This window comes from Pleurodeles waltl, chromosome 9 (assembly GCF_031143425.1).
Source record: "Pleurodeles waltl isolate 20211129_DDA chromosome 9, aPleWal1.hap1.20221129, whole genome shotgun sequence".
NCBI classification, from domain to species: Eukaryota; Metazoa; Chordata; class Amphibia; order Caudata; family Salamandridae; genus Pleurodeles; species Pleurodeles waltl.
The window spans coordinates 24,960,358-24,977,268 of record NC_090448.1 but is presented as its reverse complement, the minus strand read 5'-3'; the positions used below and the strand labels follow the sequence as shown (position 1 = coordinate 24,977,268).

Here is a 16,911-nt window from a genome sequence, read left to right as displayed (position 1 = left end):
TATTCATGTATTTCTAGGTGCAGGCTGTGATGTTACTGCTCTGTAAAATACCATGAAATGCTCAGTAATGCATCCCTGCTTCCCTTCCGCGTGGACAATCAATTTCGAAAAACATGTTTTCACGGCGCAGTATTAGCCCCAGACATCCTGCCTGTGAATGACAGGCTTCCAAATCCAATAATCCTCCCAGTTCTGGACTGCAGGAGAGAAGCAGACCTCATCTGACTCTCTCAGATGCTGGTGATGAGAAACACTGATATTTGGGTCTGTGGGTACTGCATGCACCATAGACCAGATGTGACATGGCATCATCCCTTCAATAAGAGAACAGCCCCCCACTGTGGCTCCCTTGTAAATGGTGTACCAAATCCCAAATACATGCATTATATTTTTTCTTTCTCCACATGGACTGTGTTTCCTCCTGGAGATCCCGCTTCCACTACAGTTCCACGAATTATAGGAGTAAATCTCTGGATAGAAGTGGTGCATGGAGTGGTTTGTCAAGACTACAAACCTTAATGTTTAAAGATGCTCCAAACTTTTCACTGCATTGCCACTCTGGAGTACCCACCTAACACCTGTGAGAAAATGGATTCGTGTAATTGTACACTATGCTAGGGTAATATTTGCATCAGCAAATCCCTTTATGACCACAAATTTACTTTTATGAATTACTAAAGTAAATTTGCACTCGTAAATCAGGTAATCTGCACAGATAATTTGAATATACTTGCAAAAATTGGATTTTCAATGAGGCCTTGAGTAAATTTAGGGGAATAACATCAAATCAAAGTCAAATATTACATCAAATGTTATTCCCAACCACAGCCAATTACCACTTCTTTCTTTCTCCGTGGGGCCCTCATTCTAATTGTGGCGGGAATATTTGGAGGTAAAAGTGTTTGAGGAAATAAGGATACCGCACCTTGTGGTATCACCAGCAAACTTTAAAATTCTAGATTCTGAGTTTTGAGATCTAAAGGTCAAAAAAAGACAAATTTTGCAGTTTCGATTTTCCAGCTTATACTTCCTTCAGGTAACACCGGGAAGAATTTGTACAGCGAAAAAATAAGGGGTGTGCAAATTGCTGTCACATGCTCATTCTGGTGCACTCATGTAAAGTGGAAGAAGAAGTGATGTCACAACATAGAGGCGCTAAAGTAGTGTCACGGAATCATTCCAGTGAGTTCATGTAAAGGGGCACAGGAGGTGACGTCACACTAAGGAAACGTCACAGGCTCATTCTAGTGAGTTCAGGTAAATAGGCACAGTGGTGACGTCACGCTAAGGAAGTGTCACAGGCTTATTCCAGTGAGTTCCCGTAAAGGGGCGCATGAGGTGACGTCTAAGGAAGCGTCACGGGCTCATTCCAGTGGATTCACGTAAAGGGGCGCGGGAGGTGAATTCACATTAAGGAAGCGTCACGGGCTCATTCCAGTGAGTTCACGTAAAGGGGCGCGGGAGGTGACGTCACTCTAAGGAAGCCTCACAGGCTCATTCCAGTGAGTTCAGGCAAAGGGGTTCAGGGGGTGACATAAAGGAAGTGTCACAGGCTCATTCCAGTGAGTTCAGGTAAAGGGGTGCAGGGGGTGACGTCACTCTAAGGAAGCGTCACAGGCTCATTCCAGTGAGCTCAAGTAAAGAGGCGTGGGAGGTGACGTCACTCCAAGGAAGCGTCACGGGCTCATTCCAGTGAGTTTCCGGTAAAGGGGCGCGGTAGGTGACGTCACGCTAAGGAAGCGTCACAGGCTCCTTCCAGTGAGTTCACGTAAAGGGGCGCGGGAGGTGACGTCACTCTAAGGAAGCGTCACGGGCTCCTTCCAGTGAGGTCACGTAAAGGAGGACAGGAGGTGATGTCACATTAAGGAAGCGTCACGGGCTCCTTCCAGTGAGTTCACGTAAAGAGGGACAGGAGGTGACGTCACATTAAGGAAGCGTCACAGGCTCATTCCAGTGACTTCACGTAAAGAGGGACAGGAGGTTACGTCACATTAAGGAAGAGTCACAGCCTCATTCTAGTGAGTTCACGTACAGGGGCACAGGAGGGACGTCTCACTAAGGAAGCGTCATAGGCTCATTCCAATGATTTCACGTAAAGGGGCACAGGAGGTGATGTCACGCTAAGTAAGCGTCACAGGCTCATTCCAGTGAGTTCACGTAAAGGGGCACAGGAGGTGATGTCACATTAAGTAAGTGTCACAGGCTCATTCCAGTGAGTTCATGCAAAGGGGCACAGGAGGTGATGTCACTCTAGGGAAGCGTCACAGGCTCATTCTTGTGAGCTCATGTAATCGGCGGATGTTATGGCCATAGGATTCAGTGTAATTGTCTAAAGTTAGCTACGATAAGGGGTTATTTACTGTCGCTTCTTTCGTTGCAGGTGTCTGGTGTAAGCCCACCCGTTCAACCCGAATGAGGGAGAAGAGAGCGGACTTTGTAACCGGCATCCTCGGCGGGAGAGTCATTGCAGCTGGAGGACTAGGTACTCTTAAATACTATCTGTTTAATTTTATGCACAACAATTCAAAAGTTTTGAGTCTACGGAATAGTTATCGATTAATGTGAAAATACACCCTGAAAAATAGATGTAAAGGTTATAAAGATGATTAATAGATACAAAGAGAGTTCATGTGAAATAACACCCTGCAATATAGGTATACAGACCATTAATTTGAAGGAACACCCTGCATAATAGATATCAAGATTATTAGGATGAGGGAACACACTGTACAGGGAGTGCAGAATTATTAGGCAAATGAGTATTTTGACCACATCATCCTCTTCATGCATGTTGTCTTACTCCAAGCTGTATAGGCTCGAAAGCCTACTACCAATTAAGCATATTAGGTGATGTGCATCTCTGTAATGAGAAGGGGTGTGGTCTAATGACATCAACACCTTATATCAGGTGTGCATAATTATTAGGCAACTTCCTTTCCTTTGGCAAAATGGGTCAAAAGAAGGACTTGACAGGCTCAGAAAAGTCAAAAATAGTGAGATATCTTGCAGAGGGATGCAGCACTCTTAAAATTGCAAAGCTTCTGAAGCGTGATCATCGAACAATCAAGCGTTTCATTCAAAATAGTCAACAGGGTCGCAAGAAGCGTGTGGAAAAACCAAGGCGCAAAATAACTGCCCATGAACTGAGAAAAGTCAAGCATGCAGCTGCCACAATGCCACTTGCCACCAGTTTGTCCGTATTTCAGAGCTGCAACATCACTGGAGTGCCCAAAAGCACAAGGTGTGCAATACTCAGAGACATGGCCAAGGTAAGAAAGGCTGAAAGATGACCACCACTGAACAAGACACACAAGCTAAAACGTCAAGACTGGGCCAAGAAATATCTCAAGACTGATTTTTCTAAGGTTTTATGGACTGATGAAATGAGAGTGAGTCTTGATGGGCCAGATGCATGGGCCCGTGGCTGGATTGGTAAAGGGCAGAGAGCTCCAGTCCGACTCAGACGCCAGCAAGGTGGAGGTGGAGTACTGGTTTGGGCTGGTATCATCAAAGATGAGCTTGTGGGGCCTTTTCGGGTTGAGGATGGAGTCAAGCTCAACTCCCAGTCCTACTGCCAGTTCCTGGAAGACACCTTCTTCAAGCAGTGGTACAGGAAGAAGTCTGCATCCTTCAAGAAAAACATGATTTTCATGCAGGACAATGCTCCATCACACGCGTCCAAGTACTCCACAGCGTGGCTGGCAAGAAAGGGTATAAAAGAAGGAAATCTAATGACATGGCCTCCTTGTTCACCTGATCTGAACCCCATTGAGAACCTGTGGTCCATCATCAAATGTGAGATTTACAAGGAGGGAAAACAGTACACCTCTCTGAACAGTGTCTGGGAGGCTGTGGTTGCTGCTGCACGCAATGTTGATGGTGAACAGATCAAAACACTGACAGAATCCATGGATGGCAGGCTTTTGAGTGTCCTTGCAAAGAAAGGTGGCTATATTGGTCACTGATTTGTTTTTGTTTTGTTTTTGAATGTCAGAAATGTATATTTGTGAATGTTGAGATGTTATATTGGTTTCACTGGTAATAATAAATAATTGAAATGGGTATATATTTGTTTTTTGTTAAGTTGCCTAATAATTATGCACAGTAATAGTCACCTGCACACACAGATATCCCCCTAACATAGCTAAAACTAAAAACAAACTAAAAACTACTTCCAAAAATATTCAGCTTTGATATTTATGAGTTTTTTGGGTTCATTGAGAACATGGTTGTTGTTCAATAATAAAATTAATCCTCAAAAATACAACTTGCCTAATAATTCTGCACTCCCTGTATAATAGAGATTAAGATTATTAGGGTGAAGGAACACACCGTATAATAGAGATTAAGAAAATTAGGAAGAAGGAACACACTGTTTACTAGAGATTAAGATTATTAGGGTGAAGGAACACACTGTATAATAGAGATTAGAGATTAATATAATTAGGGTGAAGAGACACACTGTATAATAGTGATTATGATTATTAGGGTGAAAAACACACTGTATAATAGAGATTAAGATTATTAGGGTGAGGGAACATACTGTTTAATAAAGATTAAGATTAAGAGTATTAGGGTGAAGGAACACACTGTATAATAGAAATTAAGATTATTAGGATGAAGGAACAAATTGTATAATAGAGAGTAAGATTATTAAAGTGAAGGAACACACTGTATAATAGAGATTAAGAAAATTAGGGTGAAGGAACACACAGTATAATAGAGATTAAGATTATTAGGGTGAAGGAACACCCTGTATAATAGAGATTAGAGATTAGGATTACAGTATTAGGGTAAAGGAACACATTGTATAATAGAGATTAAGATTATTAGGGTGAAGGAACACACTGTATAATAGAGATTAGAGATTACGATTATTAGGGTGAAGAAACACACTGCATAATAGAGATTAGAGATTAAGATTATTAGAGTGAAGGAACACACTGTATATTATTGATTATGATTGGTAGGGTGAGAAAACACACTCTATAATAGAGATTAGAGATTAAGATTATTAGGGTGAGGGAACACACTCTATAATAGAGATTAGACATTATTAGGGTGAAGGAACACACTGTATAATATAGATCAAGATTATTAGGGCGAAGGAACACACTGTATGATAGTGATTACAGTTATTAGGGTGAAAGCACACACTGTATAATAGAGATTATGATTATTAGGGTGAGGGAACACACTGTATAATAGAGATTAACATGATAAAGTTGAAGGAACACACTGTATACACAGAGATTAGAGATTAAGACTATTAGGGTCAAGGAACACACTGTATAATTGAGATTAAGTTTATTAGGGTGAAGGAATAAATTGTATAATAGAGATTAGAGATTAAGATTATTAGGGTGAAGGAACACACTGTATAATAGAGATTAGAGATTAAGATTGTTAGGGTGAAGGAACACTCTGTATAATAGAGATTAGAGATTAGTATTATTAGGGTGAAGGAACACACTGTAAAATAGAGATTAAGATTATTAGGGTAAAGGAACACACTGTATAATAGAGATTAAGATTATTAGGGTGAAGGAACACCCTGTATAATAGAGATTAAGATTATTAGGGTGAAGGAATGCCCTGTATAATAGAGATTAAGATAATCAGGGTGAAGGAATACAGTGTATAATAGAGATTAAGATTATTAGGATGAAGGAACGCACTGTATAATAGTTATAAAGATTGCATGCATTACTAAAATTAGTGAGAAAGTACTTCAAGGAGCCAGGAAGCCAAGTAACAGCATCCAACCATGACTTTAAAACACAAGAACCGCTGTTATACGAATACCCAGATGTATACCCCTGAGTTGTGGGACAGGCAGTAGGTCTCTGACGTCACACTGTAGAGTTCTACCTTAGCATAGAAAGTTTAATACGTCTTCTGAACAGACAGGTGATTATGAAATTTCCCCAGAAGATGTGAGCCTGTTTTCAAACAGTCTGCTCAGAGTTAAACACAAACCACAGAAAGGCACTCAAAATGGTTAGAAAATAAAGGAAATCCCTTTGTGCAGAGTAAAAGGTATGACTGGTCAGAAGGTGAGTTTAAGGGCTTCTCAGGTCTTGTTTAGCAATGCGGTAAACATCCTTTCAAACACATTCAGAAGGGGCTTAAACATGGGGGCCAGGATTGAAAGTAATGGACAACAAAGGCGGTATTTACCACAACAGGTGAGTACCAATACTCCGCAGTGGGTATGTACTCCTGTTCTCAACTCTTCAGGTGGGGATGAGGTACAGCATGCAGAAGCGGTGTTTATTGCATCTAATTCCACATATTTTGCCTTACTTTCTGCAAAATGTTACCATATAAACTTTGCACGTTTTTTTCCCTTGCAAAATTTGTCAGGAAAAAATGTGCAGGGGCGTGATTATTGCCACACTACTAAGAACTTCTTTGTGCACGTAGATTACAATGTAATTTGCTACCTGTAATTGTGTCCTAGAAGGAGTCCGAAATGAACAAAGCTTAGATTAAACTGTAGACTAAACAGAAAGAGCAAGGGCCCAAACCTGAAAATACTTACAAATTATTTTAATTTTTCCTATTTCTTTACAGAAGGGCAGACTTCACACACAGGCCAGGGCAGCTGCATCTATTGCAAATGCCATCCACATGAACCTCCCAAATGACCCAAGTTTATGTAACTTACTGCAGGGGACCAAAGCAGAGCATGGGCCTTATTTATGGGGATTTGCCGCAGGGCAGCGAAGTACTCCTACACCAATGTGAAAGGGTAGGAATGCACCGTATTTGTGCAGTACAGGACCAATGCAGGCATCCTTGCACCATGGTGCATGTGTGTCTGTGTTGCATGCAGGATTGTTTTCTGCAGGGAGAGGCAACTTCCTGCACAAAAAACAAACCAGAGAGGTATTTTCCTCTTTCTATGTGTGCAGCAGACACCGAAAAAAGGAAAAAATGAGGAGAATTAAAATTATTTCTTCTCATTACACCTGCACTGGGGAAGGGTATGGGTTTGGCGTTGCCCCAGGTTTACGTGACTAAGTAAGCCTAGGGCAGCATCAAAATCCATGGGTGTTCCGTGGGAACACCCGCCACAACGCCCATGGAACGCCCCCCCAGCACAGCGTAAGGCAACACAACAACTTGCGCTGCTTGTCTTACTTCATGTCTCTGAGGCCATGCAAAGCTACACAAAGTGGCTTTCTGTGGCCACATAGATACGGTTGAAAGGCTTGCGCCACCGAAGCGTAAAAAAAAATGGCGCCCCAGCGGCACAAGCCTTGCATAAATATGCCCCTGTGTGTGCTTATATTATATACAACTCCACACGTAGGAGTTCAGCAATCCAGCTTCCCGTTGCAAGTATCTCCCATCGAGTACGGGTGTAAGAAGAACTGAATCCTTAGGCTATGTGTTCACTGCCAAATGCTACTTAAAAATACTGTTCCACACCAGCAAACTGCCTTTTCTCAGAGGTGTGTTGGACTGACTGGGCAGGTTCAATTGGTTGGCAGGCTTGGGCCTCAGTGGGTATTGCCAGATGTTGATATCAGGGATGAAGAATGAAATTATATAACTCACTCTTCTGGTTTCAAGAATAATTATTTGGATGGTGTAAGGTACTCAGAGTCCACCAGTCACCATTCAAACACTGACAGAAAGGACTGTAAATAATACATTGTACATATATGACATTGCATGTTTACAAACTCAGAAGATAATGAAGAAGTTGCTTTGCTCAACTGCAAAAGGGACAATTTGAACAAGTGCTCAAAAAGTTGGTTATGGCACATCGCCTAACGTGAGATATACTGAATTTAAGTGCATGAAATATTTGAAGCTATTGTTTTTGGAAAACACTCTGAAGGATCTATATTTGTTAAAGGTTACTTTCATTCATGTTTAATTAGCATAGCTCATATACATCAAATTCTATCAGTTTATGCACACACTGTGCAGTATTCATCAAACCAGACATGAATTCCTTCTTCGGGCATCAAGATGTACCGTTTGTATGCAGTTAGTGCAAAACCTTGTCCTTTCTGGACAGTTCTTTCGGTCTCAGGACTTCAAGTAAAGGTTGTACACCTCACCTCCTTGGTCCTTATGACCTTGTGCACCCTTAAGATAAGTTTAAACTTACTTTTCATCAACTTTTAGAAACACCCAGCTGCAAGGGGAGGCGAGTGCTTAATGATTCGAATTAACAAAGACATACAAAGTATAACTTACATAAACACATCAGCCCCATTCATAAAGAGAGTGTAAATCTACAACTCATAGACTTACCTCTATGGGCCAGATGTACGTAGGTTTGGCTTTGCGATTATCAAATTAAATTTTTTTGCAATTCGCAATTAGGAACTTGCAAACACCCATGTATCAATGTGTCCTTGACACATTGTGCGAGACGCAGTTGGTTTCAAATAGACCTACCTCATCAATATTAATGCAGTAGGTCTCGCTTTGCGACCCATTGTGAATCGCAAGAGTCACAGGGATGGTGGCCTGCTGGGGTCAGAGGACCACCATATCGGTGATTGCTTTTTCAATAAAGCAATTTTTTTAAAATGCAGTCCGTTTTCCTTAACAGGAGGCATTTCTTTTTTTTTTCTTTCAAGAAGGTTTTATTGGGATTTTATACAGCAGGAAAATTTAATAACATAAATAAAAAGAAACAATACATTGCATAGTAACATCAAATCCAGTGGGTACAATAGTTTAGCATATAGCACGAGGAGTTGGTTCACTTTTATTGAAGTACAGGGTAGAGAGAAGTGTATTAGTTTGCAATGGTGAGGTGAGGTTAATCAGTGTATGTATTGTGGCGGAGCGGTTTTTGATGTTGTGGTGAATGATTAAGGCACCTCAGTTGTAGGTGAATCAGACAGAGTAAAAGAGCGGAGACGAGAGAAGAGAAGAAGAAGGTGATAGTAGGGAGTACATGGGGAAGGGGCCGTGGGTAGTGAGGGGAGAAGTTGGGAGAGTGGGGAGGGGGGGAGAATGAGTGAAAGCATGAATGAGAAAGTGATCAGATGATTATGGTTACATAGACAAGTGAGACATAAAGTTGTCTAGTTTGCACCTGAGATTACCATTCTTCATTGGTGTTATCTTCAAGAATAGTTTTAGTGAGTTACAGGCAGTTCTGTGAATTGGACCCTTTCCCACCATGTGTGTGAGTCTTTCCATTCACTGAGGATGCCTTTAAGGCCAGTTGTGACTAGAATGTCCCACAGGAGACAGTTCTCTTTGTTTAATTGCCTGTTTAATGTCAATGGGGAGGATGTCCAGTGCAAGAGAGGCTAAAGTAGGAGTCTGTTTTGTATGAAGTATTTGAGATATTGCATTACTGATGTCCTGCCAGAACGTTTTGGTGGAGGTGCACTCCATGAGCATGTGTTTTAATTCTCCTATTTCCTTCTCTCAGCTCCAGCTTGTGTTGGAGGATCAAAGGCCTAGTTTATAAAGTTTGGCCAGAGTCCGGTGGGCCATATTGGCAATCCAGTGTCTGCTTTGTGCTAGTGATGGGGTTATGATGATGGAAGTGAGGTTACTCCAGGTAGATGGCCAGTCCGGTGAGACCTTTGGAGTGCTGTTGGAGTCTGATAGTGGAGTTTCCCACTTGTCTTGTGATAGTTTATTTAGTGAGGTTTTTGGTAAAAGTCTGCCCCTGTGAAAACAAATGATCGCCGCCCATACACATTTTAAACAATTATTCGATTAAATTGACAATTTCTAAATATGTGTAGACGTGTTTAAACATTGCAGTTAAGTTCTGTTACATTTATTTTTAAAAACCATTCAAATACATGCTGTCTAACATAGTATTCTGGTCAGGCAGTCCTTACCACTGTGAGATTATTAGAAGTGGGGGCTGGGATTTTCAAGAGTATTTGGAGTCCCTTCCCTTTTGACACATACTCCCAGCTTGGATATAAATGTCAAGGCATGTCAGTGATGGCCCATTACAGAGTGGTTCACTGCTGCTCATTTTTTTCAGCTGAAAACAAAGCCCTGTTAGCATCATAATGCTTCTTTGGCCAGAGCCTGGCACCCACCCCCCCAGATCACTCGAGGCCCTGCCTCCCAGTTTGAAGATCCCTGCTCTAAGTGATGATAGACCAGATTCTGGCAATGTTTCTGAAGTGAGAGGAAACCAGGAGCCCAATGTATTGAAAGTTTTGCTCCAAGGTGCATGCAGGTTTTGCACCCTGACTGCTTTACAACCCAGCTTTCATTGTGTTTTACGACAGATGTGTACTTCTGCCGCAGTGACCGTTCAGTAGGATTCGCAGAATTCCGCCCTAATAGTGCTAATGAACCAGGGTTTTGTTTGCGAAGGCCACTGAGAGTGCACGAATGAATGAACGATTAGATTTCTAAAGCAGCCAGGTACTACAAGAGTGTCCCACAGCTGAGGCAGACGGCCAAAACGAAAGTACCAACCACCGGGCAGTTTGAACAAATGTGTTTTCAGTTGTTCTTGAAATAAGTTCTTCTCTGGGATGCATCTAAGTGGAAGAGGGAGCTCGTTCCAGTACTTGGCCTCCAGAACTGAGCTGGCTGAACCGCCCCACTTCTTCCGTTTACAGGGAGTGCAGAATTATTAGGCAAGTTGTATTTTTGAGGATTCATTTTATTATTGAACAACAACCATGTTCTCAATGAACCCAAAAAACTCATTAATATCAAAGCTGAATATTTTTGGAAGTAGTTTTTAGTTTGTTTTTAGTTTTAGCTATGTTAGGGGGATATCTGTGTGTGCAGGTGACTATTACTGTGCATAATTATTAGGCAACTTAACAAAAAACAAATATATACCCATTTCAATTATTTATTATTACCAGTGAAACCAATATAACATCTCAACATTCACAAATATACATTTCTGACATTCAAAAACAAAACAAAAACAAATCAGTGACCAATATAGCCACCTTTCTTTGCAAGGACACTCAAAAGCCTGCCATCCATGGATTCTGTCAGTGTTTTGATCTGTTTACCATCAACATTGCGTGCAGCAGCAACCACAGCCTCCCAGACACTGTTCAGAGAGGTGTACTGTTTTCCCTCCTTGTAAATCTCACATTTGATGATGGACCACAGGTTCTCAATGGGGTTCAGATCAGGTGAACAAGGAGGCCATGTCATTAGATTTCCTTCTTTTATACCCTTTCTTGCCAGCCACGCTGTGGAGTACTTGGACGCGTGTGATGGAGCATTGTCCTGCATGAAAATCATGTTTTTCTTGAAGGATGCAGACTTCTTCCTGTACCACTGCTTGAAGAAGGTGTCTTCCAGGAACTGGCAGTAGGACTGGGAGTTGAGCTTGACTCCATCCTCAACCCGAAAAGGCTCCACAAGCTCATCTTTGATGATACCAGCCCAAACCAGTACTCCACCTCCACCTTGCTGGCGTCTGAGTCGGACTGGAGCTCTCTGCCCTTTACCAATCCAGCCACGGGCCCATCCATCTGGCCCATCAAGACTCACTCTCATTTCATCAGTCCATAAAACCTTAGAAAATCAGTCTTGAGATATTTCTTGGCCCAGTCTTGACGTTTCAGCTTGTGTGTCTTGTTAAGTGGTGGTCGTCTTTCAGCCTTTCTTACCTTGGCCATGTCTCTGAGTATTGCACACCTTGTGCTTTTGGGCACTCCAGTGATGTTGCAGCTCTGAAATATGGCCAAACTGGTGGCAAGTGGCATCGTGGCAGCTGCACACTTGACTTTTCTCAGTTCATGGGCAGTTATTTTGCGCCTTGGTTTTTCCACACGCTTCTTGCGACCCTGTTGACTATTTTGAATGAAACGCTTCATTGTTCTATGATCACGCTTCAGAAGATTTGCAATTTTAAGAGTGCTGCATCCCTTTGCAAGATATCTCACTATTTTTGACTTTTCTGAGCCTGTCAAGTCCTTCTTTTGACCCATTTTGCCAAAGGAAAGGAAGTTGCCTAATAATTATGCACACCTGATATAGGGTGTTGATGTCATTAGACCACACCCCTTCTCATTACAGAGATGCACATCACCTAATATGCTTAATTGGTAGTAGGCTTTCGAGCCTATACAGCTTGGAGTAAGACAACATGCATAAAGAGGATGATGTGGTCAAAATACTCATTTGCCTAATAATTCTGCACTCCCTGTAGTGTAGGGAATATCCAGCCACCCTGCAGATTGTGATCCTAGAGATCTTTTAGAACAGTATTCCAAAAAACTTCCCCTTTTTCGGTCTTCAACCTCCAATTTTGCTAACAAAAGACTTTGCACCTGATTTAGAGTTTGGCAGATGGGGATACTCCATCACAAATGTGACGGATATCCTGTCCGTCATTTTATGATCCCATTATATCCTATGGACATCGTAATACAGCAGACGGGATATCCATCACATTTGTGACAGATTAACCTGTCTGCCAAACTCTGAATGAGGCCCTTTGTGACTGCAAAAGGTGTTGTTCAGCAGGCACATAGATACCTAATTTGCATACTCAAAATTGATGGTGATTACAGAGCAGTCCCGGTCAGTTATAGGAGTGTTGAACAGCAGCAAACTGCCGCCTGATCTGATCCAAAAACAAGAAATACTAACCTAATGCTTGTGCCCACATCACACTGAGATATGATGCGTTTGTCATGTTCCTTGTGAACTATTTGCCAATGGAGGTCTTTAACGCATTGGCTTATTTTTTCTATTGGGAAATCATTGTTTTTTTTTAACACAAACTGATTGTATTTAACTGTGGCTAGTTGTTTTTGTTGTTTTATCCTTTTATTGAGTTTTCCATTTTTTAAATGGCAGAAGCTGCCATATCTCCTCTCAGACACCATCTGCCATTGTGATTCAGATTTTCCTAAGGGCCTGGAAGATAACATATTACTGAGCTGTTTAAAAGAGGCATATCAAATGAAGCCTTTTAGGGAAATGAAACTATTAATATGCTAAGTGCATTAGAAATTAAAATAAACTATGCACACATTCACAAAAGCAAAGCTAAAAGGAATCTTTTGTAGTTTTGGAGGAAATTAGTGCTAGATTTAACAGAAAAGTAATTATCTCTTGCAGCTTCATATAGCTCCCTTCTCCTGCTTTTCAATGTCAGGGGTTGTTTTTCCCACTGACATTTTTTCTCACCAGGCCGAATTTCTCAAAGGGACTGTCTTATTTCTAAATTGGTTGCTTCGCTTTGTTTTGTTTTGTTTTCAGCTGTTTGTATTTCACCTCAAAACATAGAGGCGTGAAGTTTAGTATTGTCATCTAGTCCCTACAACGAGAAGCCATCACAACCCTCCTCAACGCCTCGCTAACCCAAAGCAACTTCCAGGGCAACCTCAAGTACAGACAGATCCTTGTGCATCTGAAAAAATCCACACTTCACCCAACTGACCTTACCAACTTCTGTCCTATAACCCACTTCCCATTTGTTGGAAAAATCATCTAGAATTTAGTTGCCACCCAGTTACAGGGACACAACAGCAAGAGTATTTTCAAGACTATCAATCCAGGTTCATACCATGATGAGATATTGAAAAAGCCACACACCAAGCAGTCAAGGGCACCTGCTTCCACAACAACAACAAAAACTGTTGCTTCCTGGTCCTCCTCAACCTCTCCACAGCTTTCAACACCGTCAATCATCAGCATTCATCCACACTCTGAAAACTCACATGGGCTTCCCTAGCACAGTTCTGTGTTGCTCTAAACCCTACCTCTCCAACCCACAGCATCTCATGCAGATAGGAAATTCCAGATCCAATATTCTCTCAATCACTCGCAGAATGCCCCAGGGCCCCATCCTGTCACCCATCATTTTCAACATTTACATGAAACCGGAGAGAGTCATCCTTGCAGATAACAACATCAGGATCCATCAGTATGCAGATAATACCCAACTCCATATCAAAATCTCCCCAACCAATGACATATAGAGACTCAAAGCCTGCTGCAAACATATCCAATCCTGAATGTCAACAAACCTCCTGATGCTTAACTCCACAAGGACCAAATGCCTCCTGTTTGCCAGCATTGCCAAACATTCTCAAATTCAGTCATGGGTATCTGATGGAAATGGTCCTTTTTGCAGGGTTATCCCCAAACGTTTTGCCTCTGACCTCCTGCTTTGACTGTGTGCTGCATCTTGTTTTGGCTGGCTTTAGGACTCTGGGCACTTTACCACTGCTGATCAGTGCTAAAGTGCAAGTGCTCTCTGTCTAAATTGTATTGGTGATTGATTTATCCATGACTGGTCTATTTGATTTACTAGTAGGTTCCTAGTATAGTGCACTATGTGTGCCCAGGGCCTGTAAATCAAATGTTACGAGTGGACCTGCAGCACTGATTGTGCCACCCACAGGAGTAGCCCTGTGAACATGTCTGCCACTGCACTGTCTGTGTGTGCAGTTTTAAACTGCCATGTCAACATGACAAGTGTACCCACTTGCCAGGCCCAAACCTTCCCTTTTATTATCTGTAACTCACCCCTAAAGTAGGGGTAAGGCAGCCCAATGGGCAGGGTGCAGTGTATTTAAAAGGGAGGACATGTACTGGTGTGCTATACATGTCCTGATAGTAAAATACTGCTAGATTTATTTTTCACTATTGTAAGGACTATCTCTCCCATAGGGTAAGATTGGGATAGCATTGAAATATCTTTTAAGTGTAATTTCCCATTGGGAGCAGATAAAGATATGGAGGTCAGGGTCTCTGAACTCACAGTTTAAAAATACTTCTTTTGGTGATGTTGTTTTTTTAATTGTAAGTTTGAAAATGACACTTTTAGAAAGTGGACATTTTCTTGCTTAACCATTTTGTGCCTCTGCTTGTGTGTGAAATACATGTCGGGGTTTGGATGACAGTTGAACTGTTTGTGCATTCACTCTAGACAGTCACACAAAGGGAGCTGAGGTGTGCCTTGCATATCCTGATGGCCCATCACCAGGCTGATGAGCCTTCCTGAGCTAGAGCAGTGGGAGAAGCTGACACTTTCACCTGAACGGGGTTGTGCCTGTCCTCACACAATTCAGTCTCCAGCCCCCTAAAGTGTGTATGGGGCCAGGGCAGAGAAAGGCGGGGTCTTGTGCACTACAAAGACTGCTCTTTGAAGTTTGACCACTTCAAAGACAGAAATGGATATAAGTACTAGACCTCTGACACCACAAAGTTAGACCACTTCTGGACTGAGGATATGACTGTAGGAGTGACTGCCACTCTCCCAGTTGCTTTGTTGTGCTCACCTGCTGGTTGCTACTTCTGTCCTGGGAGTGACAGGACTGGACTTTGCTTTCTACATCCTGCTTTCCAAGGTTCTCCAACGGCAGGAACTGAGCTAGCCTCCTGTTAAGAAGTCTCAGGGCCATCAAAGACTTCACTTGCCAGCACCTGGGCTCCCCTGCTGAGAACCCTGACTTGCCAAGTAGTGCCAAATCCAGTTCCTGGGCCCCTGGAAGTGAGCTCAGGTGCAGCCAAGAAGGAACCAAGCACATCGACTCCAGAGCGATTTCGAAACCTGTGCCACTCTCTGACTCCATGCCGCTGCCTTCACCAGAGCCATGGCCCCCCCTGAGTGCACTTGCCGTGACCTGCAACACAGGTACGACACCGCCGCAATGCCTCCACAGCGTAAGTCCTGAGTGCCATGTCACTGATGTCCGTGACATCCGACTCCGGCACCTGTGGCCATGTGGTATGATCGCAACACTGCAAAGTCTACGCCTTGCATCTTGACCTGCTGGATTCATCTACCCTGCATTATCATAAGGAACTGACGCCTCATCACCGACGCTGCATCACAACCCCTGTAACCATAAGGAACCAATGCCTCACCTTCCCTGCCCAGCAGTATAGAACCAATGCCTCATTTCCCTGGTAGCAGTAAGAAACGGATGCCGCACTGGCTTCAGCGACGACTCATCTCCCCAACTCCATGCAACTACTTTGTTTCCTAATTGTTTTCCAAGGTACTGTACCTAGGGTCTGTGTGACTCCGTGACTGGCCCGCACTTCCTCGCGAGTGGCATCAGGCTGTTGGAAGCGACTCTGTCAAGACACCGTGAAAGCCCCAGTTGGAGCGATTGTGTCTCTAAGCTCTATATTAAAATGTAATTGAAAATTCGTATCTATACTTGTGCCTGTTGGATTTTTGTCATTTTGGTCTTGTTTACTCTGATAAATATTGGCTATTCTTCAAAACTGGTGTGGAGTACATTTGTAGTGTTTTCACTGTGTTACTGTGTGTGTGGGTGTGTGTGTACAAATGCTTTACATATTGTCACACATTACTGAGATAAGCCTGACTGCTTGAGCCAAGCTATCAAGGGGGTGAGCAGGAGGTATCTTAGTTGTGTGGCTCACTTACCCCGACTAGAGTGAGGGTCCCTTCTTGGTCAGGGTGCAAACCACTGCCAACTAAAGACCCCATTTCTAACAGTTTCCAGCTTAAAAGAAATGGACTGCACACCCCGACTGACACAACAGGCCAAATCTGTCTGATTCACTGTCGATGAACCTCTCACTCAAAGAACATATTGCCAAAGAGACCGAAGTAACATAGTTCCAACTCTTTCTCACCTGAAAAAGTGAAACATTTTCTTCCAGACGAGGACTGCAGAACTACAGTTCAAGTCCTTGGTCCCTCCAACCTAGATGGAGGCAATGCTATGCTCAAAGGCCAGAGATCACACTCACTCTCATGAAAGGCATCCTTCATGCAGCAGTATGGATCATCAAGGGCTAAAGAAATCCTGCCACATCACCCTCAAGCTAAAGGATTTAGACTGGCTTCACCAGCCAGCCCCAATCATCTTCACTTACAGGGCCCTCTACATTATGACCCCTGCCTACCTAGCTAACAAACTAACAATATCAGGAGGTCAGACGTGGATCTTCAGCATGTTAGATACTAAAAACTGCATGGAGCAG

General features: G+C 42.7%; 1 protein-coding gene across 2 annotated transcripts in view; it reads left to right on the top strand.

The window, feature by feature from the left end:
* KLHDC8B (kelch domain containing 8B) overlaps positions 1–16,911 on the top strand; it is a 795,009-nt gene that overhangs the window by 666,026 nt on the left and 112,072 nt on the right. For both annotated transcript variants that reach the window (XM_069206170.1, XM_069206171.1), the window contains one exon: positions 2,381–2,482. In XM_069206170.1, coding sequence (XP_069062271.1) covers positions 2,381–2,482 — 102 coding nt within the window. The remainder of the gene's footprint in view (positions 1–2,380; positions 2,483–16,911) is intronic.